We start from the raw sequence: 26,351 nt of genomic DNA on the forward strand, positions 1-26,351 counted from the left end.
CTCACTGCCATACACGAAATAACTTGTTGTTAACAGTTTAGTTGAGGACTCTGATTGTAAGTTTCTGATGTTTATAGCATTCTGAAAGAATATACACTGGCGTTAAACAGCCAACAGCCTGCCATCTCCTGACTACCATGTCGGTGACTGTTTATGGTCGATAGCCGCATGTTATCACGACATTGAATCTTTGTTATGCATTATTGCACGATTGTGATGCAATAGGCTATGTCTTAAACAGTAAAATTGCGGGTAGCGGATAAGAAAATTTTGTTGCATCATACCTAAATATAAACACAGGCGAATTGAAGTGTACCATTCTATCGGCCATCTTTTCTGAAAATTACCTAACCTGAAATGACCTCATAATAAACTATATGAGCTAGGTGACGATAAGAGCTTGCACTTTCTACAGCAATACGTCACATAGCAGAGTTGCATGCATGGTCGGTTTGTACAGTTTTACTGGTTGACAAGTTAAATAAGTGACGATAATGCAATACTTAAATTTGATTAAATTTTGACAAGTTTTTCATATCAACACGTTACGAGCTTTGTGTTAGAAAATCAAGTAATTCAAGTCTATATCTTGGTTTCATTGAAATAATATACAAACAATTTTTTTCATACAATTCCTTTACCAAATTACAGTAAGCATTCATGCCTAAACAAAAAACAAATATTGTAGCCTACTGTTTATTTCAATTTTATTTTGCAAGGCAGTTTCGTTACACCAGCAAACCACGAATTAAGTTGTTGAATAACAATTCAACATATATAGGCTACATGTAACGCGTGATAGCGCCAGAGCAAAGTGCAGTCTGATAGCTATATTTCGTAGTTTTTATGCTAATATTACAATGCTGCACGTTATTCTTTCTTTTAAAAATTCTTTTAACAAACCTCTACCAAAGTAAATCATTTAAAGCAGGGGTCGGCGAACATTGTGGAGGAAACAAAAATTGTCTTCCTTTTATAAGCTTTTTGGACATGCAATAGTCCTAGAGCTCATTTGCTGAAATAATCTGTCACACTTCTAATGGCCAGTCGATGAAAATGGTGGCTGTCTTGAACTGGTCCGTTGTGCATTGTGCAAGAATGGTTGTCGACCCCTGACATAAAATACTCAAAAATATCAACTTTATGTCTTTAGCTTATATTTTCACCTTGAATGCTTCTATAATTTACACACTTAAAGCACCACTAGGTATTGTAACTCAACAGCAACTATTTGCAACTAGAAGGGGAGTGTGGCAAAATACAAAGAACAATTCGAAAATATTACTGTACACTACAGTATATTAAAAAGACAAGACATCGCTATGTAATTTAATACTGTAAATGAAGTTGTGCTTTAAAAACTTGGCCTATACAAAGCTTCATCAAAGTTGAATAGCTTGGTCATTGAACAATTGCCTTTTCCAGTAGTAATGTCAAATTTGTTATGGTTGTTGTGTCTTTCTGCAAAACTTGTTATTCTTGTAAGAGTCCAGCCCCTGGTATGTTGTTCTTGACTTCAATTTCAGGCTTTGCTCGTTTTGTTGTCACTGCTTTCACTTCCAACTTAAACATCACACTGCAATAAAAGTAAAGCATTTTGCATTCAAGTTTGCGTACAGTGGGGCATAAACAAGTATTTACGCGCCCGGCTCATAACCAAGCGGCGCAAGTTCGACTCTCGGGGTGTGCGCTTGAGCAACGCATTTCAGGACTGCTCTCCATTCAGCGGCACCTAGTGAATGGAATAATTCCTCGGTAACAACACTTCAACAATCGGAAAACTTCACTCTGCTAACCTCGGTAACCGGCCCTGTGTCAAGAGCCTCTACATTCTACAAGTATGCGAAACTACCAGGAATAACCTATCAAGGCTTTTTCAGTCCGAAGATAAAAATTCAAAACCAACCAAAGAACCATCAGAACTTTTTGGCCGTCATTTCAAGCGAAAGTTTTTGGCTTGAAGGTTAAGAAAGCCGTGGTATTTACTGTGAGTTAGAGCTACTGATTTAATGCAATGAAATACTTGATGGCTTGTTACGCCAGTGTCGGAGCCAGACAAAAGTATTATTTGTAATGTTTTTTAGGTGCAATAATGCATTAAAAATATGCCATAATGCATACAATAATATTTGACATAAGCTACGCTGGTATGGTTACTTGAAGTTTTTATTTATCAAGTCAGCTACCAGTAGGATGATACATGATCAATTTAAACTTTTCAAGTGACTTATATAGAAATTGTTTCAATAGAAGATCAGTAACATTAATGTTCTGTCGTTGCTTAAATGTTTAGGTCCTTGACATAGGCTGCAATCAGATGGTGTAGCAATGGACGTCAGGCTAGACCTGACCGAACTTTGACAACACTACCTGTTTTTAAATTACTGTCACTGAAAAAGGAACTAATTTTGTTTGTTTTATTTTATTTTTTGGTAGGGTCAGTTACATTGCGCGTCCCTTCTATTGCCGTTAGTCGCTTTTTTTGAACATTCAAAGTGTCATGCCAAATACAGCATGTAATATGTTCTGGGGATATTAACATTACTTTAGGCCTATCATCAAGTTTATATCTTAGTCACAGTATAAATGAATAAACAAATAATATAAATAAATACAAATTAAACAAAACTTACAATTCGCAAATGTATTTGAGTCTCCTGACTCGTCCGTTCCGCCCTATTCGGCCACACTTTTCTTGCTTCCAGTGTTTTCCTTTATAATTTTTGCTGATAGCAACTCTCTCAATAGCTTGCCTTTCTCCGTTCACATCGATTCTGAGAAAGAGTGGAAATGTTACTTAGGGTTTTACTGAAAAAATCGACTATCAACAAAACGTGTAACACTTTTCAAACCTTCGGAAATACAGTGAAATATAAAATGTTAAACCAGATACATTGAACAAGTCAGAAGGTTAAAACATGTCCCTACAGTCCCATGACAGCTACTAATCGAAGATAGATTTATTTGATGTTTTCTTGATAAATCTGCATAAATTTTAATATTTTTCCAGTAATCTTTATAGCCGACTTAAAAGGCTGATAGCCAATGGCTAACTTGTTGCCCATTAGTAGGCCTGGATGGTTTTAAGCAATGTTACGTTTTGCTGTAATTTTCAAACTACCTGTCGTAAAGTATCTTGTTTAGAAGAAGCGATTGTCATATCGGTAACACGAGGCTTTTCCAGTTACAAATTACGAGCAATCTCTACATTGCGGCAGCCAAAACATTAAAATTATTGATAATATATCTGCAGATAGAAGGTTTTAAGAGTTGTTCGCTGAAATCGCCTCTTTTACATATCTTTTCTGTTTCTGTGATTGTTACGTTTTGTACAATTTCAAACAAGTTGTAGGCTATGGCATAATTTCAACTCATTGATACAAATGATTAAGCAAAATTGATAAATTGTCAAATTATTTCTCTTTGAACAATTTTATGCAATTTTTGTTTGAGATTGTTCAATCATCTAGTATAGTGGGCGTTTCTTCTTCAATTGTCAGTATCTAAACAATTTTTATTGCGACATCAAAGTTGGTATTATCAATCACCTTGGTTATTGGCGTTAACAAAGGTTAAAGAGCTTTTTTGAGTCACGTTGACTGGCTTTGCTATTGGCAATAGCTACAAAACTTCAATTCTACTGTTGTTGCCTTGGGCGTTGTCAGGTAATTTCGATCTTTATCAGTCATTGAATGGATTGCACGGAATTCAAGTACGTCTAACTTCTATAAAAAGTTGGAGGTCGTGAGAGTATTTCGACTTTATAATTACACAGATGCTTTCAAATCACTCATAACCCGATAAAATGTCATTACATTAATTTTTGACGTTTTTGTAAAATTACGTCATATGCCAAATTAACGTTTCAAATTATGATGCCCTTCCACATAGGCTACTATCCATTCCATATCACGCTTCATCAGCCACCATCCTAACTGAAATAAGATAATAACAATATGTTTTGAGTGTATTGACACAGCATAGCCTAAGTTATCAGCTGTTTCGAAGTGACATATAGTTTAATAATTTGCAAATCTTGTTTCAAAATATTTTATATAAATCTATCACGGCTAATGATTGGCTACATTGCTGTGTCGCGAAAATGAAAATGATTATTAATAAAGAAGAATTTTCAATCTAACTAGTTTATAGTGTTTTTAGATAGTGAATAATAGTTAAGTTTTATTCCACTCTAGACTTAAACAGCCCCAAAAGCCAACTGACCTAAAGACAATTGCATAATTTCTATTTCACAGTTTCTAAAATTCAATCAATCACAAAGTGAAAAAAAAGAAATGACACATTTTAAACCGTTAAAACTTCACATCCATTTCAACTTAATACACAAATGTATAGTAAGAATCAACAAGAAATATTTAAACCTTAACAGTCATGTTGTGAACATGTCATCCAAACTGTTCAGGAACTTTATGTTAAAAGTCGATTTGAGTCAATATCTCTTGGGTCTGTATCAGTTCAGTCGATAATATTTATTTAACAATAACAAGCAAAATGAATGTGTTTTTTTAGACATTGTTAAAGAAAAACTTCTGAATGCAATTACATTGAGATAATCTTTTTTCTTCATTTTAATGACATACGCAATGATAGAGCATAAATTTACTCAAAATAAGAACACACTATCGGTAAGAAAGTAACAGATCACTGCAATTTTGCAATAAGCATTGATAAATCAATTTTCTTTAAAGCAAAATCTGGGAAAGTTTAAGAACAAAGTGTTTGGAATCCTTCCTCAATCTGAGGACAAAGTACAAATCCCCAAGTGCAGGAACGTTAACACATATTCACTAAACGTCTTCTACAATATCATAGCCTATGTAGCCTATAGGATTAAAACGTTTGCTAAACCTCGGTTTAGTTAGTGTCTTCATTTTTGACCTTATTCTTCCAGTGTCACATCGAGAGAATTTACTTTTAGTTTGTATACTCTGCGTATCTCTATGTCCCACAATACTTTATGAGCACGTTCAAGCGCGGTTGATCTAGTTATCAACTCAACAAAGTTTGTCCTCCCGATAGCTCAGTTGGTTAGCGCATGAATTCTGGAACAAAGAAGCTTCAAGACCAAGCGGCGCTGATTCGACTCTCGGGGTGTGCGCTTGAGCAACGCACGTAAAGGACTACTCTCCATTCGGAGGCGTTTGGATGCAATAATTCCCCGGCAACAAGACTTCAAAAATAGGAAATTTCACGCTGTCAATCTAGGTGAGCATTTCCAGTCCGAGGATAAAGATTCCATCAATCAACTTAAGATTAACTGTCATCAACCTTTTACCTAACCAAGCTCTTTTTCACCGGTGCCTTCAGAGTATTTGTGATGCTGTAGCTTGCCATTGACCCGTCTTCCCAAGTCCATACAGGAAGACCCCCATTGGTCCTGTTGTATGAAAGACCTGAAAAATCAAACACCAACTGTAAAGTGTCTAGAATCTAGACTGTATTGTAGGCTACTATAGATGGAAAATTGTAATTCAATAATGTTGCAGCTTTTTCTAGATTATTTCTTATTATTGTCATGTCATGCGATGATAAAAATACGCTTTTATAAAGTCTGCCAAAAAAACATGCACTTCTTTTTTCAATCTTTTAATAACAATTCCTAATGAAGTATAATCCCTTAATCATCTGATCTTTTCAAAAAGTTTTGAAGAATGAATGAAATATTAAAGAAATATTTTCATTAAAGCCTCTCTTGAAGTTGAACAATGAACATGCTGTAGGTTAAATAGCGTATGAGAACAGATTAATTTATTCTAAGTAGGCTACAGAAATATTGCTGATGCGGCTAATTTTTTATGGCTGATGTCTCATGTTTCAAGCAAATGTTAAACTTCTTGCTTATTTTTGTTTATATGAAGTTTCAGCATTCAGATTGTGAATAAAGTAGAAATCATGAAATGTATAAAGATTCTTAATTTCGTGATCAAGTTAGAATTCATTATCTTACAAATTCAACTGATTGATTATAACCATAAAGAAGAAATATCTAAACTCATACTGATTCATACTAATTCATACTGACATACGATTCTATTTGAATAAGGACCTTCTGATGATCCTCTTTTTAGGTGAAACATGCTGTCAATGGTTTAGAGCAGAGGTCACCAACTGGCGGCCCGCGGACCGCATGCGGCCCACCACGCTGTTATGTGCGGCCGCGGAAGATATCAGCGTACAAATACAACCAAAAATACTTTTCTTGAGTTAATAAAATTTTAGGTAATAAAGAAGTGAAAAGTGTTGTTAAAGGAGCTTGGCCTGGCAGTAGCGTTGTTCGACTAACTGTGTTGCTGCGGTATTCTAAGACAAATATTAACAACATGTAACGCTGGATACGAAATGTGTTCTTTTCTGGCATAAGAGTCAATTTTATTACCTAAGATTTTATTAGTGCGGCCCGCCACAGCTCTCCTTAGTGCTAAAGTGGCCCGCATGCAAAAAAGGTTGGTGACCCCTGGTTTAAAGAGTAATAACTATATTTGACTTAAATTCACACTGAATATTCTTTTATCTGCAATGTTGCAGCAGATAGAAGTGTTTTGCATGAACAATTTATATTTGTCGTATGAATACATAAGTTGTGAAAACATTACCGTACGTAAAACCTACAGTAACATCATTGTAGGCTACTTTACGACACATACCGTAAAACCGTAAAAGTAATGAAGAACATTTTCCAAAATTTTCTTTCAAAGTTTGTTAAAAAAATTTAAATATACTGTACCGGTAGTTTATAAAATAAATAAATTATTTTGCTTTTATTACTTCATCATTTACAGTAGTGCAACTGCTTTGATTCTTACAAGGCCAAGATAGGCTACAAAGCAGGGTGGATTAATACAAAAAGTCAATGTGCTTACCAATCCAGTAGTGATCAGTTATTTTGTCATCCTCAACGTGACGTATTTCGTCGGCTAAGTTCGTCAGCCGACGATGATCTTTCGCTATAGCGAGCCGAGCACTGGGCAATTTGGAACATCTAAATATGGAACACAAACAACATAAATGTTTACAAATATTCCATTTACAGAAGTGAAGCAAGAAATACAATATTTAAGCCTTTTTTCTTGAATATTTAACTTGAGATTGTTTCGTGGATGAGATTTTGCGCTGAGTAATTCTAAGCTGCGCACCCTTTCCTTTAGTTTGTTATGTACTATTTAAAAAATTTAGAAACAGCATCAACATGATATACATAACAGCTGTTGTGGTTTCTAGTTTGCTGGAAAAGGTTGAAAATTTTACAATAAAACGTATAAATAGTTATGCAGTTCTTTAAATAACCGATTTAAACCAACCAATGACGCATCATTTAACATAATAAAATAAATATAAACTAAAAATTGCAAACGTGTTCGGCTATACACTACACATGTTATCTCTTATCAAGCACCTGAATGCTGAATTACTTCAAATAAAATGAAATAGGAAATACACAAGAGTGAACTAAACATGACAATGGAACTTACATATTACATGATGGTTCGATTAGTCTAAATAAGTTACTGTACATTGAGTAGATACGTGGCACCTTCAGCAACACAAAGCATCTCTTTTTATTCATAGTAATTCAGTGTTCAGATAGTTGATAAGAGCTAACATGTGTAGAGCCAAAAGCGTTTGCCACTTTTGTTTGTTTTTTATTTTATGTTACATCCAGAGTCGTTGCTTGGTTTTATCTGCTTATGGTTTCATATAGTTACCTCTCTACCAAAATTGTTGTTCAAATAATTATTGAATTTCTGATTTGCATGAAATATACTTAAAATAAGAAACATACAATTAACTCGGCGCATAACTTTCTTTCAAGATCCAGTGTTGTCAACAATATACAACCACACAACAGCTCACCAATCCTATGCTCAAACTCAGTCAGAAAATTCAAACAGATGTTTCTGCAATAAAGAAAAGCGATCTCTAAACTTTTCGATCAACCACTTGTTGTTATACTCACAAATATTTTACCTCGTTGTTGCTTCGTCACAATCAACTTTTTCATTGGAAATCTGCAGGCAATGATATCCATCCTCTGTTTTGAAATACCCGTCAGGACATCGGCATGACATTTGGCTTGTGCAGTCTGAAAATGCATTTTTTACGTAAAATTTCAAAAGCAAATATACACGGCTTCAGATCTATAGCACCCTATGCGCCCATGAAGTGCTTGAAAATGTCAATTAACTTTCAAAGAGTAATATACCGTGTTGCATTGCATGCGTGTATAGGAAAGGTTTAGTTTCATATACGGTGTCCCTAGGGATAAGCGTTTTGTGATTTTTACGCTTCTACTGTGTTTATTGAAAATGAATTTGCAAATAGACTAGTTAGAAATCAAGCAAACATAAAAGCTTCCTTGCGACTTATAAGGACCTTAAAAATAATGGTATTTTCGACACGTTTCTGTAGCTATTGAAACAAAATAAATTAACCTGACTTGGATATTTTTAAGTATTCAGCAGGATGCAGACTATGACCGTTTGCTGGTAACTTTTTTAAATTTCTTTTTCTTGCGTTAATCTTCTCGAAATAAGTGTCTCATCGAAGTTAATGTTAATTTAGTAAATTCGTGTAACTGGCACCGCATGTCGCTGTTTGTCGATAGTAGACTGTGCTTTCTTTCTCCTCTTGGACACTTTTATGATGAAAAAAACTCATTTGGCAACTCAATTACTGCGCTGTTTTGAGTGTGGACAAAGAGTTTGCCGTGATATTTGTCATGCAATATTTCATTATGCTTGACGGAATGTCATTTTTGTGGAGAAGACTAAATTAACATTGCCGATTTTAACAACCTCAATTGTGTAATTATTATTGGTAGGATAACTAATAGAAGAAAAAACATTTTAGTATTCAATTGTTGCATTTTTTCTGTATTTGACCGATCCCTTTATTTATTATCAATGCAATGAAAAAAAGAAAAAAGACGTCTTGAATAAATATTGACTTTCATCATTTCAAAACGTAATTTTTGTTCGTTTTGGTCTAGTTAGGCATGGGTTCGATACCTTGTCGGGTCATGCCAAAGACTTTTTAAACATGGTACTGAATCTAATTCCTGCTTGGCACTGAGCAATGGAATGGATTCAGTAATAATGTAGGCTACCCAGTTGCGTCTCCATGCGGCTGCATTGACACTGTCTGCTTTGTAAAGCACTGAAGAGCAACGTATGTTGTGATGGATACAGCGCTATATAAAGACAAACATTATTATTATATTATTATAGTTACCGGTATACTGATGAGCCCTAATGGACGAAATCCGGTTCTAAAACATAAATTTTATAGGAATACTCTTGTGAGTGATACCTTGGCCAAATGGTTTTAAGGTTTTTTAGACTTTAGAAATAAAACTATTCATTTGTTTTCTTACATACATAGAAATAAAATATTATTCGCTAGAAAATTCGTTTATTTAAAAAAATGTATTATTTGAAGTTAGTTTATTTAAGAGGAAACGCTTAGGGTAATGTAAAGCTTTAGTCGAACTTTTTTACTTTTCTAACAAGTTGAACACATACTTGTAGAAAACACAATTTTGTTGCCACAATAACTGAAAGAAATTGTAAAGTCAAGCACAATAAACACATTGATCGGCAGTTTGTCAAAAACCATGTTCTTCCATTTATTTAATTGAAATCTTCAGTTGTCTTCAATCAAAATCTACAATATAAGTTTTGAACGACAGAACGACCTTAAATTTTCACCCTGTTCCTACCACATATTTATAAACGTTTGAGAAATTTTTGAAAGAATTTAAATTAAGCTTAAGCGACTACATAAAACTATCCCCAAAGCAACAAGGCAGTAAGCCCGCCTATTCAACTTGCTGGTTACAAAAGCTGCAAAACCGGTTTAAGTCTGTTTTAACGAGTAAGCAACTGCTAGCAAATTTGGCTCCAGTTAGGCTTTTTGGTTCGCCGTTTGACAAAGGCTACCTTGTTATTCAAAATGTAGGCTTATCATTTTTCCCGACTATTATAATAAAAGTATTCAAACTGGGCCTCCTATTTCGGCATCAAAATGTTTTACAGATATTGATAAAATTACACAAATGTACATTTTCTTCTGCACAGAAACGAATTTTAAAATATATTTAGAGTTTGGTGAATGCTTCTGTTTATTTTATTTATAGGCACTGTAGGTTGGCGCTACAACATTGCACTCTTCATGTATCTTTTCTTCAGGCATTTTTGGCCTTGAAATTTTTGATGGTTAAATAGTTATTTATCGGTAGAAGTCACGTTATCCATTCAAGGTCTGCAACTATTGGACTGTGTTGAGCGCGGTAATATGATCATTTCCATCTCAAAATTGATGGATAGGCCAATGATGGATGATACGTTACTACGTTACCGCCCCTGACTTAGCGGATACCACAAACAGGTTGTGGTTGAAGATGTTAGGCAGAAGGACAGGTCCCGGAGAGACGCCAATTTTAAGACGTCGTTACCTGCTTAGATTACCACTTTTAAGCTAGTGAAGTTTGCTGGTGAGGCTTTGGTGTCATGTGGTATCATAGGCGACTGTGTAGTTATATAGCGCAGGCCTTCTTTTTGGTCTCAAAGCGGTTTTCATTACCTTGAGAGTGACTTGGTCTACAGCAAGTGTCTCAAACTCAAATTGCTCTGAAGGCCAAATGAACACTTGTAAATTAACCCGAGGGCCGCAATACACAATAAGAAGTAAATAAACAAAATAACACAAGTAAAACGCAATAAAAAGGCAATAAGAACACACCAAAAACGTTTGCAAGAAATTAGAACAAAGAGATGGGAAAACATGATACGATCGAAAAAGAAAAACAAAAAAGAACTCAAACGAAACGACGGACCTGGAAAGTAAAACCCTTCCAATCGACTTTCAAAAGCGCGAAAAAAACTAAACCCTTGAAGAACTAATTTCAGCAAACACCAAGGTTAATATCGCGATAACGATACTACAAATGAATAGGCAATGTGATTGTGATGTAGCAATATCTAATTGTAGCAAGTGATTGTTAATTATTGCAATGTTTAAAAATGCATCGCGGGCCACACTAAAGTCCCCGCGGGCCGCGTGTTTGAGACCTTTGGTCTACACTACAGGATAGGCTACTATACAGTGCTGTAGGTCTTCCACGTTGAAAACCAGCTTGCTCCCGGACAAGCGTGCAAGAGTACAATTGGGTCGACTGGACTGCAGATGAGACTTAGAAGAATTTGAAAGAGATGAAGAGAAGAGATATCAGTCGATAGCTCTTCCGGTCCTCTTAAGGCTTATTTTTAACTCTTATTCTGGTAGAGGTGTGTTGTTTTGTTTGTCTTTAAATAACTTTGTCTTTAAATAACTTATACCAGAAGCTACAATCATTTCCATCAATGTTTCAGCATAGCTTGCAAAATTAACTCAATTTTCTAGATGTGCCAGCTCATCCAGCCATGCAACATCTTTCAACTACTGCAACCAGCGCATTGTCTCAGTGTTTGGGTCGTCTATGAGGTTTACATATTCTGTTGGTCTAAAAACTGCATAATGATGTACTGTGATTATTGGCTGGTTTGGTTTTGAATCTTTATCTTCAGACTTGCAAAGCCTTGATAAGTTATCCCTGGCATTTTCGCATTCTTGTAGGCTCGAGACTTTTGAAGCAGTCCCGGTTACCGAGATTAGCAGAGTAAAATTTTCCGATTGTTGAAGTGTTGTTGCCGCGGAATTCACTAGGTGCCGCTGAATGGAGAGCCGTACTGAAAAGCGTTGCTCAACCGTACACCCCGAGAGCCGCACGAGCGATGCGTGATCTTTAGTTCGGCGCTTTACCACTGAGCTAACGGGACGGATGTTATTAATGTTATTCGTGCACTTACTATGAGCAACTTCTGTAATCTCTTTGATGACGTCATCTAACTCAACTGGATGTGGTCCATTCTTCCCTGCAGTGTAACGGGCCAGTGCCCTTTGCATTTTACCTAAAGTTGGTCGGGCACATTCGCATCTTTCCATCCAGTCCACCTGGTCAGAGCCTGTTCCATGAACAGCCAGCACCAGGCTGAAGAGGACAACGACCAACAGATCCATATGATGCAGGTTTTCGTACTTTATCTTTGTATCAGGTTTTGAGTAGCTGAACAACAAAGCACTATACAGAACAATTCTGAAATGGTATATAAAACTTTGATGTAAGAAAATAATTTGTAATATTATTACATCAAAACACTTTTTAGTTTTCATTCACTGATTATCTAATTGGAGAACAGGAGACCTGACTCGAGGCCGATATAATTTTGCTTTTGAACTCCAAGCTAAATTTACTTTTTATCTATTTGAAATGATAGTTTTGAGAATCCAAATTACCAAAATGTGATTACTGAATCTCAAATCACTGCAAAGCTTCTAATTTTACGTTAAAAAAATGACAAGTCTTTCCCTACTACCAGTGTTCCCAGACGCTTTTTGGATATCCAGCACAAGTTTTAAAATCTAATCCATTATTTGTATGGCAACAAAAGTAACTTAAATTCACACAAAATATATACAAAGACTATATCCATTTATGATTTACACATAATCAAACTATCAACCTATACTAGCGATTTTGGCTACTAACAGATTGACCTTTAGTCAAATTTGAAGCTGCACGTTGTCTTGGCCTGTGTATAAAGGTCGCCATGGTCAAAACATTTTGCAGCAATTTAAAACTACGGTAGTTATAAAAAAAAACAAGCTCTAACTGGTTATTCTGCATGATGAAACTCCATACCTTTGATTGTCAACATTTCTTGGCAAATATTTTAAACAGTATTTAACTCTTAACTTTTTACTGCCTCTGTGTTTTTTACAAAGTGCCAAACCATAAACTTTTATCTTTCAATGATTAGTTTTTATTGAAAAGTAATTCGGAATTCGCTTCCAGTTATCTTTGTCAAATTTTTACGGTATTTGCCATTTTTCACATTGATGACATCACAGACGAATAATCAACAACAATCAGCCATCCAGACTCCAGTCCACAATAAATCGCATAATTGCGCTTCACCTGCTAAAAATGCATTTGCGCTTCGCCTGCTAAAAATGCATTTGCGCCTCATTACAAACTAAAACACAATTGCTGTGTTTTCAAGGAAACATAAGAATTGTAGTTTTCTGAACGTGGTATCAGCTAGCTTTGAAGGTTTACGCTTGCTTGGTCCATCTACAGTATATCTACTGAAAGTAACAAAACCTCAATATGTTTAATTGTCACAGTGAATTGTTGTTGTAAATTTAACCTTGTCAAACATTAAATCAGTCCACAAACCAGAAATAACTCAGCTAATAACGAAGAAATACATAATCTTACTCAGTACTCTCGCTTTGAATGTTAAGTTGATTTCTTGTCTCAAAACGCCATCGAACCAAGTGACGCCAGAGGCTATCTTAGCCTGAGGACTCACCACAATTTCAAGTTTACAAAATGGTTGCTTTTTTTGCCGTTAAAAGAATATAAATAAATGCGGTTAAGACGTTTCTAGAAGTTGGACAAGAAAGGCTGAGAAATGGGATCGTGTGGTGATGTCATAAATTACAAGGTTTTGCAATTAAATTGTTGGTTACAATTTATTCTAAATACTTGTTCATTTTGGAAATTCCGCAAAAACGTGGTAATGACTCTGTAAATTGGTTCAACTTTAATCACTCTAAACTGCTGGAAACAGTAAAATTTAACTTAATTTTATCAAGCCTACTGTTTTTTATGTTTGTTGAAAGAGGTAAGGCTGCTTGTAGTACATTCGGTATCACACTGGTAGTGGTTTTGACAATTCGCGAATCACGTAATATACTTTTATTTATCCAGGAGTGGTACACTTACAATATAGTCTTATAAGTTATAACGTCATATACAACCAGGTTTATTGTTTATGTTCAACAATATAATGTATTCTTAACCTAAAAAAATCAATTATTGCTTGTCACGTTAACAGTAAAGTTTGTTTTAGTTAAAAAACTCATCATTTTAGTATTGTAAACGCCATAAAAAGTAGTCGTTGCTAAAATAAAAAAGTATTACTTAGTGTATTATTGAACTAAAACGTGTGTGTAGATAATTACAGAATGAAGCTTTAAAATAAAACAAAACTATTCAAATAAACAAAAAATAATATCAAAACAAAATAAATAATGAAGAAATGTCATAAATTTGATGGAAAATAAAACATCTGATCTAATCAAAATATGCAGTAAAATTACTAACAACTCCAGAAACTAGATGTGGTATCTACGCTTTCAGATCAAAGCGTATCTAGTATCTACATTCCGTCCCACATCGCCCCTTCTACAAAGAATCTACATCACGTTTGTACTGTTTCAAATTGGGACTACGTGTTTTAGATTTTTATTCTAACTACAAAAACCATGGGACAACCAGCATGCTGTACCACTATTTACTCTCTGGAGAAAGTATTGCGTATCATCTATGCGAACTGATCAGAGAACAGTGAAGGGTAGTTAAAGGGAAGAAAAACACGCACAACATTGCCTCAAGAATGTTTAAGGCGCGCACCAATAGACAAGTTCATATTCGGGTGCAAACCACACAAAACGCCTCAGGGGGTGAGTGACATTTATGTGATGTTTTTCCAGGGAACCAGTTAGTGTAATGTCATATTTACTTTGTAACCAGTTCAGTGGCATATTCAAACATTCAAATACCTACGTCACACACTTTTAAAGACGTGCAGTAGTTAAATCTAAAGTTACTCAAACAATGATCAAGCAATAGCTTTAGCGCCTTTAAACTTCATACTTCAACATTAAAGTTTGGAAGTCTTTAGGAATAAATATATGACAAAATTAAAACATTTCATTATTACTTAAACACAGAGCAAAAAATAGATCTTGAAACGCTGTTTATTCAAAAAAAAAGTGAAGATTGTAGTAATTGGTCATTGGCAAAATCACATAAAAGAGTTTATATACCACTGCGCTTGAGGGCACTTCTGAGTCCATACTTGATGGCGTTTAAAGGACTGTGAGCTTGTAAAGCTTTATACAATACAAGACTAACCATCTACAACTGGAACATGGTGATTAGAAGTAGGCTACGTCATCAGAACTCAAATCCATTATCACTTTACAAAACGTTGACAACAAATGTGCAATAAAATCGAAAAAGTCCGGTATTGTTGCGATAGTTTAATGTCACTTAAATATAAAAACAGTGAGTTGCTAGAGTTTTCAAACAATTAAAAATGAAATACAGGTTCAAGATCATATCATAGAAACAAAGAAGTTGATCATGAATACAGCTCATCGCTGCTTGGTTTGCAATCGTACTAGCAATGTCAGGTGAAAGTTCAGAGTCTGTCATTTGTTCTTGTGGATGACCAATCGCTCGAGTAAAAAAATTACGATTCAGCGGATTGTTCTGTTTCTTCAACTTTTTCCTCTTTTTCTGGCTTTTTCTCTTCCTCCAAGGAGACAGGAGCACTCTTTGGCTTTGTTTTTTGCTTCTTCTTCCTCTGCAAAAAAATACAGTAAAATAAATTAATTTAAGTTATAGTGGGTGGTATATTTGGATTTTAATAGGCTTTCAGGTACAAAACTTGAAGGAAAAGTTTTACTAGCTAATACAACAAACACAATTTTATTGGAAGGCAGCCAAAGATGACATGGTTATTTTAGTGATAGAAGTGTGATACAAAGTGCATCATAACAAAAGATTATGACTTGCACTTTAGTACCAGTAGCGCTGACAAATGGTACTAAGGGTACACTTTAAACCAGGTTTGGCATGGTTTTAGAAATCCTGGAAATTTCTGGAAGCTTTGGAAGCGTATTCTTTGAAGTCATATGGTTTTCTTTAGAAATATTTGTTTGAGGGCCGAGCCTTGTATTGGCAAAAAGCCAAACTATTCTCTCAATGCTCTGTTTGTACAAGTATTGACGCTAACTTTAATGCGAATGCATAAAACTGATGACAAACTGCTGATGACCTCGAAAAAATGATTGCACTATTAAAACGTTGGCAGGCTCGGGCTGGGGAGCGAGGGCTGACACATTGAGTACAGAACCTCTAGCCCTTGTTTCCTCTTCAGCAGAGTACACTGCACCAGTTTGGTGAAGTGCTCACTGCCATCAACAGCGCACATTGACTAGATGCGAGGGTCCAACACCATGGGAAAATTTTTCTATTTCTTCCAACCAGGTGAGGTTCGCCGCCAAAAGCCATTCTGTCTCTCAGTCGACGAGCTTTGAAAGATTTCTATTCCTTCAAATGAGTAGACACGACGACTGAAATCAAGCCACCCATTCCCATTCATGACCACCGCTTAACTTCTACTCAATGAAGCTGATAAATTAAACATCTCTGCGGCTAGTTTAGCAGACCATTAATTGAAATCTGAATGGAAGATAAGTACCAGCGTCTCAGTTCTTTCATTTCAGACGCCAACACCGGTCCCAATGGCCTGTCTCTACCGAGCCTTAACTGTTGTCGTACGGACGTCTGGTTTTTCCGATCAACCATGCACCCATAGGAAATATAAGCATCTTCGTCTTCTTCTTATAAATGTGGTGCTGAGGAACAGACCACAAACAACATCATCAATGACTGCACTATCTTCAATCCATCTAACGGAAAGAAAGGTCTTCGTATCTTGAATGATAAAACCAAAGACTGGCTGCTTTCTAATAGCCTTCCAGGTGGTCAGGTAGCATCATCCACCTGGGATGATCAAAGGAGAGACCATCGGCTCAGAAGATCAATAAAAGGCGAAATTGTATGCTAGTTTGTTAGAATTCACTTGGTGCTTGCAAGTACTTGAAGATTCAGATCAGTAATCTTACATCAATTGTAACTTCTTTTTTAGAAAATTTTGTTTTTATATTAGCCTTGAACTTTAGATATTGTCTTTGGGTTTCAATATTTGAACTTCACGAAAAAGATCTAGTTCGGAAAAAAGCGTGTTCATTGACTTCCAAGTTATAGTCCGCTTTACTGTGGTAACCTACAAAGATTAATGCAACGCAGTGGAGAAATATCAGTTTATTTTCCTGTAATTTGTTGTAACCTTTACAATTCTAAGCAACGCAAACAAACTAACATACACTCGGCCATTTGTTTGCCAAACAAACAGGTGATTCATGAAATTATTCCCTGGCAACAACACTTTAAAAACTATCGGAAACTTCGTTTTGTCAATGTTTGTGATAGGGGCCATCGGGCCTACGTCAGTAGTTCAAAGCTTCTACTACAGGTAGACGAAACTGCCAGGATCAAGCCCTCATAGAAGCTTTTCCAGTTCGAGAATGAAGATCAAAAACAAAACAAAAAAGCTAATCAATATTTAAATTATGCGAGAAACTAATTGAAGATACAAGTATATTTTCCAATATAGTTTCAAAGTGTCTTGTACGCCTTTGTTTTCAATACACTCTAATCATTACATAATGTATACATCATCTTTAACAAGTGGCGTTTTGTAGTGGGCTACACTACGAAACATGGAGTTGTGGTGCTATTAGTTGTGGTGTGGTTGTAAGCTATGCAAATGATTATGCATAGGAATGTTGTACGTAGTTATGACATACAGTATATAGCTAATTTAAACAATAAATAGGCTACTATTAATACTACAAAAAGTGCTCAATGCCAAGCAAAAAGCCAAGCAAAGCGAATTAAATCAAAATAGTTAACACTCTCTAAATAGCATGTTTCACCTTAAAACAGGGCCTGATTAAGGCTCACGGGGGCCCGAGGCACAGCTAATTTCAGCGGCCCCTATTGGCAATCATTTTCGATGCAGAGTAGCAGTGTTCAACTTTTGCCTAGCATTGCCAGTAACTTCGCCAAAGCGTGACGATTCGGAATCGTTATTCCATTTAGCAATCGTTACAAAATTTGAAATCGTTTCTCAAAAATAACAACTGGTTTGGTTTGGTTTTGAATCTTTATCCTCGGACTGACAAAGCCTTGATAGGTTATTCCTGGTAGTTTCGCATACGTGTAGACTCACTGTAGAGGCTTTTGACGCAGGGCCGGTTACCGAGATTGGCAGAGTGAAATTTTCTGATTGTTGAAGTGTTGTTCACGAGGAATTATTCCATTCACTAGGTGCCGCTGAATGGAGAGCAGTCCTGAAATGCGTTGCTCAAGCGCACACCCCGAGAGTCGAACCAGGCACAAGAACTTTGCTCACTGCAATAACAACTGTGCTCACACTGACACAACAACTTTCACTACCTACGCCTACGGTACTAAAGTAAAAAAAATGGGGGCCCCCAAAACCAGGGGGCCTGAGGCCTGTGCCTCGTGTGCCTCATGGTTAATCGGGCCCTGCCCTAAAAGGAGGATCATCAGGTCCTTATTCAAATAGAATAATTTAAGTTGAGCATTTTGGTTTTATACAAATAATGAATGGTGTTTGTAAAACAATCTTACTTCTTGGCAGTATTTATTGGATAATATTAGCTTCCTGCTACACATGTAATGTAATATGGAGCTTCTGTTGTTAATTCCGATGGCTTCGTGTGATAAATTACGAATTTGTATTTTCAGTGTTCGGTTTATACCTCGTGAAAGTTTGGTTTCATAATTACTGGAACAAAAGAGAAGACTGAAGCAAGCACTCAAACGTACAGTAAACATTCTTGTTTTTGCCAGCTTTATTTTTATGACGTGTTTCTTTCGTAGGTCATATTCTGTGGCAGAGAAGCTTTATACTCTCCTGAGAGGAAAGAAAGGTTACTTAGAGTAGACAATACGACAAGGCTGATTAAGATGTCAAGACTTGTCTCTTCAAAGCTTGTTCAACAATGGAAGAACATAGCCTGCGGTCTGCAAGCCTCAGTGCTGAGCTTTGTAGAAGGAAAGGCATTACCTGACTACAAGCGGTTGAACTACGAAGTTCGACACAAGAGTGGGGAAGTTTAACTTGCAATAAATACAATTCACCAAGCAAGAGTGCGTTCGTTTTTGGGTTTAAGCAACTTGATAAACATAACTCTATCACGAAGGCAATAGCAGACTAACTTGTTTTTCAACAGTTTTCCACCAATTTTTCGGATATCTTCCAATGTTGTCCATTAGTTTTTCAGCTTCCATCCATTCGTTCTCCCATTTTCGGTGGTTATATTCCGGTTCCCGCATCGTGATCCGATTCAGGATGTTTTGGTTTTCTTTGGTGACTCGGAGAAGTTCTCTCTGTCTCTTTTCTCGATTCAAACTAAACAAAAATTGTCCAAAATGTAGAGCCTGCTTATTGAGACACCGTCATAATGAAGAAGTAAATAGTTTTGTTTCTTAGTACTTCAGTCTTCAATTAGCAATTGCAATCATGTTTTGCAAAAAACGTCCGCCATTTCAGGTCGAAAAACAATAGAAAGAATGTACTGTAAAAGACAAAGATGATACTCGCAAAATTCTGACCAAAGAAGTGTTCAAATCGATTTTACATAGGTCGTTAAGCGAATCTATATCACCTTCTGTATTCATAATCATTTCTGTTGTCAACTCTTCCTCTTGTTCTCATAACCAGGCTCATTTTCTCCAGCAAGATCCGGTTGTCTCTCTCTATTGTGCTGATTTTCTCTTCTTCCAACTGCAACTTCTTCAATTTGAGATGCATATGAACGTACGTTTGAGGGGCTCTTGTGTCCACCATTGATTTTGCTGACCTAACCTGCACGTCAAAAATAAAATCATTATTTTATTATGTAAGTACGACAACTTATCGAATGGTAAGTTGTGATTGCACAAGCTTCGGCTACGCCTAGAGGTGACAGTGGCTCTGGTTTTCGAGAAGATGTACTGAACGTATGTACGAGCTTAACTTTTTTTCCTCAAAAGTTACGCCAGCTTGTTTTTATTTATTGTAAAGCTGCGAGTACTAAGCGATTGAGCCTAACTAAGTAGGCCTACCATTAGTCAGAATTACGTGTTTACCAATTACGGCAACGTAGTTTACTGTAGTTTTAATAACCAGTGACCAACTGGTCAAACATTGTCAAATTTAAAATCTATTCAGACTTTTATCGTTGACTTAGATATTTTTTGAAGCAGCGTACCGGTACTCTAAACGTTGCCAAAACACCTTCTGCAAAAGTGGTTGGTTAATTCGTTAGTGTAGTGTACCACCAGAGATGGGAAGCTCACTAGTTTTGATGATCTTCAAGATCAAGACTAAGATCACGCCCATCTCTATATACCACCAACTTCTCGGTTAGCAGTAGGCCGAAAAACATCGATTAAATCAGAGGTTTTGAAATTCTGGGTCACAATAAAAAATTGGGTTGTCAGCATTTTTTTGGTGAGTCCTCAACTAAACCTTAAAATGGGTTGTAAGCCTATGGGTCGCAAGAAAGGGGGGCCGTTGAGAGAATAATTTGGGCCCGGTACCAATGAAACCTGGTTCGACTCCCCACTTATGCTTGTTGTTGACAAACACCGCTCACCTCTACCCAGGGTGTAATAAATTGGGTGGGCATAATTGCTGCAGGAAAGGCGGCCGAGAAAAAGGAACTGGCCACCCTACTCTCCTTAGTGCCGAAGGCTTAGTACAATGAGAACCTTATCTTCTCATCCCCCGATGCTTGAATCAAGTATGGAATCCACCTTATCAATGAAACGTTTGGGCCCCAACTTAAGACACTTCTGATAAAAACGCACTACCGTATATCAAACAAACACAAAGTTGTTTTTTGAGGTTTCCAGGTCCCCTGGAAATGCTACGGGCCTCTAAAATCATACCTGGCCCCAGTGGCGTAGCTAGGGGGGCGGGGGGGGGGCGGACCGCCCCGGGCGGCACGTCTGGGGGGCGGCACTTTCAGACAGGACGTTTTTTTTTGATAATGCAAAAGTACACGAAAAATAAAAGCAAACAGAATGGCAACGTTCAAAACACAGGGCCGGATTTAGCCTAAGCGCTGCCCTAGGTAGATACGAAAAGTGCCGCCCCCCAAAAAAATGTTTTCGATGGTGCGCTATGATTTATATTTTCAATTCCTTACAAAAAAGTTATTTGCACTGTTTATTTGAATACATCAATGAATGTCTTTGTATAATGAACTAATTGTTTAAAATCGAGGGTGAAGTTCTCCTTTTTAACAACGGTTCAATGTCCGACAACATCGAATCGACATAAAAACGACAATATTGCCAGTCGATGTAAATTAGCACTTCGGATTAAGACTTTGTTAAAATAAACGTCGGGAATTACAAACAAGACTTACAGCGCTGGCGATCGCAGATGGATAATGGATATATTCCATCAATAACAAATATTCCCCGCACAATGCAACAGTGGCGATTATGACGCGCTGACCTAATTTTGCGTCACTGTTTGATACTACATATGTTCGACAGTTAATCCACGATCATTCTATTGCGAAATTAAATAATTGGCTAGAAGAGACCGGCGGCCAAACTTGGCCGATTGAGGAGGTAGCACCGGCGGTTCATTCAAGCACTACTTAGCGGCCATGGCCGCAGGCTGCTTTAAGGCTTGACAGTAGGTTACATCACTATAACATAGCATGGTGCCCTTCTTTGTATACCGGATTATCATTATCGCTATATTTTATCTTAAAACTTGAAAAAAAAATGCCTTTTTATTAAACAAAAGTGCCCTTTTTTCGTAATCTTGCCCCCCCCAGTCAAAAATCGTTCCGGCGCCCCTGACTCTGCCTACTGCTAAATCCGGCCCTGTCAAAACATCTTAAATATCTAAAAACGTTTCAAATTTTCATGAAATTTTCTGCCGTTATGTTTTTAATACGTTACAAAATTCCTACTAGCCTTTATTAAGCAGAGGCGGAAACATGCTCTTCAAATTTGGGTATACCATAATGTCGCAATCGACAAATCTTTTATAAAATACAGTGATTTTCTCTCAAACAAAAAAAATTTTGTTTCCAATTAAGTGTGAAGTTACATTCATTACGGTTAGGTAAGCGAAACAAAGCATTGTTCCACTTACAAAAAAAGCCAAAGAAGTAATGAAGTAAAGATTTGCACAGCGAACTGTGAACTTTTGTTACTTAAACACAATTGACTTAGTCAGGAAGTAAGAAACTATTGAAATATAGAAAGGAAGGGAATTGATTAAAGTTTAGTCTATTACCCACCCTATAATCCCCCTGACCGCACGCTAACACGCGCCCGGTACTTATATGTTATACACACGTTTAGCCAACAATATTACGGTGAGCGCTTTTGCAGCTGTATTAGCCTTGCAAAGGATGTAGCTTTGATTTCAATCTGTTAAATTTGGTTTGAAAAGAATTAAATATGACAAAGATTGACTTCAAAAGGAGATTATAGTTTTGCTCTCACTTTTTTATGATAGGTGTAGACTGTGCTAATCACTTTCAGTTAAATATTTTGAAGCTGCAAGGTTTGCCAATGGTGCATTACAGTAGGCTAAGTAGAAAACAAAAAATCACTAGCTTATTTTGAAGATGCGTAAAAAGCTAATAATACAGTTTGTAATGATAAAAAGTTTTTATGTAAATAAGTAGTTTATACTGTGAGGATACTTTACACTTTCAATTATTTGCTTCTCATTGTAAGCATAAAAATGGTCCGGTAATATCTACTGATGGTGGTTATAGCTTATTTTAACCCATGAATTTTTACTAATTCCAAATTTCAGGGTGACGGATATGAAATGAAGTCCAGCGTGGGGGACATCTGGCCTGGGGCTTATGGCCAACCGGCCAACCGTTACAAATTGATTATTTTAATTCTGCAGCAGTTTTTGTGCTTTTGCATTCAGTATATTACTAAATTATAGTGGTCAGTGCCGTAGCCAAAGGGGGGGAGGGTTGGGGGTTTCAACCCCCCCTTTTGAGAAAAACTAAATGGAGAAAACTGAATCACTCTTTGAATTTTACGAAGCAGTTCTGCCGTGTATAAACGCCCTTGCTATTATATCTGAACTGCGTATATGTGGTATCGATGTCTTTTCAATTCTTTCCGAACCGGCTTGCCAAAAAGTGCTGTAAGTGCATTGCCATTTTGCCCGCAGTCAACGCTTCCAAACATTAATATTTTAATTCAAAGAAAATGAAGGGGTGTACCAGCAAACATCTATAGGAAATAATTAATCTAATTAATATTTTACTCCGCATTCTGGCTACTCTTCCAGTTAGCCTACCACTTGCACCAATGAAAGATCTTTTTCTGCTCTTCGAAGACTTAAACTTATTTAAGAAATTCAACCTCTGAAAACCGATTAAATGGTTTGGCTTTGCTTAATCTGTATAGAAAATTGGTCCCAACTGTTGAGGATGTCATTAACAAGATGTGTGAAAAGGTTCGTCGACTTCCTTTTTCCCTTTAGTTTCATCAGTATCAATGATTTTTTGCATTCTTATTGCTTGTGTTGATGAATTTTTCATAGCTGTTAGCTGTAAGCATGATTTTACTAATTCGACATGTTAAAGCAATTCTGGTGCTTTATCTTTTAAAATGAGTAAGAACTTGTGTGTCATATTATGCTTTATAATTCGAATGACCTTTCATCATTCATATAGCAGAGTGTGACCGCTCTACAACTGTTCAGTATCCATGGTATCCAGCTAACTCGTGCAGTCGATGGAAACACCGCAATATCTACAGCTGTGAAAAATTGCACTAACCTTTTACAGCCTATACCCGATTCCAGTGATTCGTTATACAAAACTTGAATATATCAGAAATAAAATAACTTCTTTGTCTCAAAGCTTTTTGTCTGACACTCATTAAGATGTATGACGTCTATGACGTTACATTTTTTAAACTTCGGGACTTCGGGTTAACTTTAAAACATAAAAGTAATAAGATCGTTTTTTGGATCAACTAAGGAGAAAATTGATAAATAATAAAACTGTAATAACTTCGCAAAAAAAAGCAATCAACCTATGTTTCTAAAAAAAAGTTTGCCTAATTTTAAACGAAACTGCATTAAAAGAGCTAGTTTTGCCAATACCAAACATTCAAATATCTCAGTCAGGAATTAGCAACAAGAAAACATAAAGACTTCAGCTTTATTTTCGAAAAATGCCGAAGAAAACATGATCTTATTCTTTTGCTATGCTACCGGACAGCACCATTTTACAGGAATATTCATACCCACATTTTTGTTGAAAATGCTCTCAGAATGCACCAAATTCAAAGTAATTTTTCAAAATTTTCTGGGGGAGGCCCCCCAGACCCCCCGCCGATAAGTGTCCTTCGGCGAGTACGCCGTCGGGCTTCGTCCGCCGGCCGTCAAAACCTCTTCCTTTCACAATTCCTGGCTACGCTACTGATAATGGTACGTTCGTCTGACTTTACACCGCAAATTGAAAATAGCATGTTGCGTATTGCAGTGCTGATAAATAAACGCATTTCATTTTCACATGCTTTTTCTTGAAGGGGCGGCAAAATCTGAATCCGCCCCGGGCGGCACATTCCCTAGCTACGCCACTGCCTGGCCCAGGTCCAAAAGTATTTCCTGGAACCCTTGTCAACGTTACTACAAGAGGGTTTTACAGTTTCAATAGCATTGGCATAGAAAAAAACACTTGTTTGTTATGCTCATAATTCAGTTGATATACCAGAATGTCTCAGCATTAGGCCTACACATGTGAATTTTACCAAAGTTATTTTAACTAAGGTTTTTGCATTAAAATGCCAAGCAGGTAGGCTATAGTGCAGACAAGGAGCTGTATAAAGAAACAATAGGTAGCCTATCACTGCAGCTGCAGTGATAAGCATTGTCATTTCTTTTTACAGAGTGCTTGCAATATGAATACGCAACTTTTTACAAAACTATAACCGCTCGTAAACAAATGCAGTGGCCTACCTTTTGTCTGTGCTCTGTGTAGTACGTCGTATCCCATCTTTGTTGTAGCAGCTTGTTATGGCTGGGTAGAATTGGTTGATATGTGCGATGCATTCTGACGTCGAGATGAAGTCTTGGAGCTACACCAAACTGCTCTCCTCAATTCTATTAAATCCAGCTAATTAAACGCAAGATATGGTAATGATTTAATAGTTTAAAGACTATTGATAATACTGTAGTGTTGTTACACTATTGTTCTGCCAATGCGACGAGCCTGAAGGTCTACCAACAAAGCATTGTCATTTCAGTCCACGAGTTATGTTGTAACAATAGCCTTGGCGAACAATGTTCTTTCACCTGTGACGAATAACAATGGCGTCGCTATGTCAACAGGGGCACTCGAGTGCCTCTTTTCAAGCGACAAAGCAGCCATTGCTTGTCCAACAGAGAATCGTAACTCTGCTTGTGTCAATAATAACCATTTCCTTTAATAGCAAAATCAAAAAGTGAATCTCACAGCAAATATATATCAACGTTTGAAACGCGTAAAGTTTTTAAAGGAACTTAGTAGGCTGAGTCTTTTTATAAAGGAAAACATTAAATGGAAAAGCTTCACAGTAAATGATAGCAAACTCGACGATAACTCACTATAATGACAAAATCACAAACGCCTATCATAAGCTTGTTTTAACAATATTTTTTAAGATTTAGATAAGGCACCTGCAGCTAATAAGGCCCGCTAATTTTCAAACCTCAATATTTTTCTAAATACTGCATAATTTTGAACGAAACTTGGAATGAGGATACTTTGGGTCTATCTAAACAACATATCTATGAAACAAGTTTCTAAGTAAAAAGGGGTTGTAAAATATTAAAAAAATAAAAAAAATCTCAAGCGGGCCTTATTAGATGCACGTGTTGTGAATAAGGCCCGGTTTGAATTAGCACCAAAAGTGATGGAAAAGGTGTATTTTTACTATAACCACACCACAAAACAAATTCTAATCGACAACACAGGCACATAACTATTAATCAAATACACAGAGACAACTATTCCCTCCCCCGCCCCATGCTCCATTTTTTAAAAGGCGACATGGTGTTTTTAGATATGGTAGGGATGATAAAGTATTTTGATTCTGAAATTATGATATTTCCATTGCAATAACAAATTGGATTAATGGTGTAACAAGAATTGTTTAGGTCACTCAAGTCTTTAACCCCCACTTTCTTAACCAGGGGTGCACAATAGGGTGGAGTGAAAAAACTTTTTATAAAATTTTTATTAGCTTGGGGTTGGAAAACTTGCCAATTACTACTAAAACTAGTTGAGCAAAATTAGAATGTAATCTGACAAGAGCTTAATCTGCCACCAGCCCCTTGAAAATTTACCATTGGGCCATTCGGTGTGAATTCACACAGTCAAGAAATTCAACCTCTTCAATTTTTCTTAAATTTTACACACCTTTTCATTATCTTATATGATGAACACCTGCAAAATTTGAGTGAAATTTATTGAGAAACACGAGAGTTATAAAGCATTTAGTTTGGGGGGTCTGCCGAGGGGGCACAATT

The 26,351-nt window shown here is 36.5% G+C and overlaps 2 protein-coding genes across 2 annotated transcripts; both read right to left on the bottom strand.

The window, feature by feature from the left end:
* Nucleotides 1-447: 447 nt before the first annotated feature.
* On the bottom strand, nt 448-12,145 carry LOC145785491 (uncharacterized). Its single transcript, XM_082597139.1, has 6 exons — nt 11,865-12,145; nt 7,987-8,101; nt 6,882-7,000; nt 5,297-5,414; nt 2,634-2,774; nt 448-1,576 (listed from the first exon to the last, which is right to left on the bottom strand). Exons 1-6 carry the CDS (start codon nt 12,073-12,075, stop codon nt 1,474-1,476), a joined length of 807 nt encoding a protein of 268 aa, XP_082453265.1. The 5' UTR covers nt 12,076-12,145; the 3' UTR covers nt 448-1,473.
* A 1,659-nt stretch (nt 12,146-13,804) lies between these two features.
* LOC145785641 (sperm axonemal maintenance protein CFAP97D1-like) lies at nt 13,805-25,053 on the bottom strand. The gene is made up of 4 exons (XM_082597323.1): nt 24,801-25,053; nt 19,456-19,655; nt 19,007-19,199; nt 13,805-15,494 (listed from the first exon to the last, which is right to left on the bottom strand). Exons 1-4 carry the CDS (start codon nt 24,891-24,893, stop codon nt 15,381-15,383), a joined length of 600 nt encoding a protein of 199 aa, XP_082453449.1. The 5' UTR covers nt 24,894-25,053; the 3' UTR covers nt 13,805-15,380.
* Between the last annotated feature and the right edge of the window lie 1,298 nt (nt 25,054-26,351).

Source organism: Aplidium turbinatum, chromosome 16 (assembly GCF_918807975.1).
Source record: "Aplidium turbinatum chromosome 16, kaAplTurb1.1, whole genome shotgun sequence".
NCBI lineage: Eukaryota > Metazoa > Chordata > Ascidiacea > Aplousobranchia > Polyclinidae > Aplidium > Aplidium turbinatum.

Coding starts and splice junctions, on each gene's coding strand:
- LOC145785491 (XM_082597139.1), bottom strand. CDS start 12,075: ATGGATCTGTTGGTCGTTGTCCTCTTCAGCCTGGTGCTGGCTGTTCAT. Junction 8,102..11,864: donor GATTACAGAAGTTGCTCATA/GTAAGTGCACGA, acceptor ATGCATTTTCAG/ACTGCACAAGCCAAATGTCA. Junction 5,415..6,881: donor AACTGATCACTACTGGATTG/GTAAGCACATTG, acceptor TTGATTTTTCAG/GTCTTTCATACAACAGGACC.
- LOC145785641 (XM_082597323.1), bottom strand. CDS start 24,893: ATGCATCGCACATATCAACCAATTCTACCCAGCCATAACAAGCTGCTA. Junction 19,656..24,800: donor ACACAGAGCACAGACAAAAG/GTAGGCCACTGC, acceptor TTTGACGTGCAG/GTTAGGTCAGCAAAATCAAT. Junction 19,200..19,455: donor AATGATTATGAATACAGAAG/GTGATATAGATT, acceptor ATTTTTGTTTAG/TTTGAATCGAGAAAAGAGAC.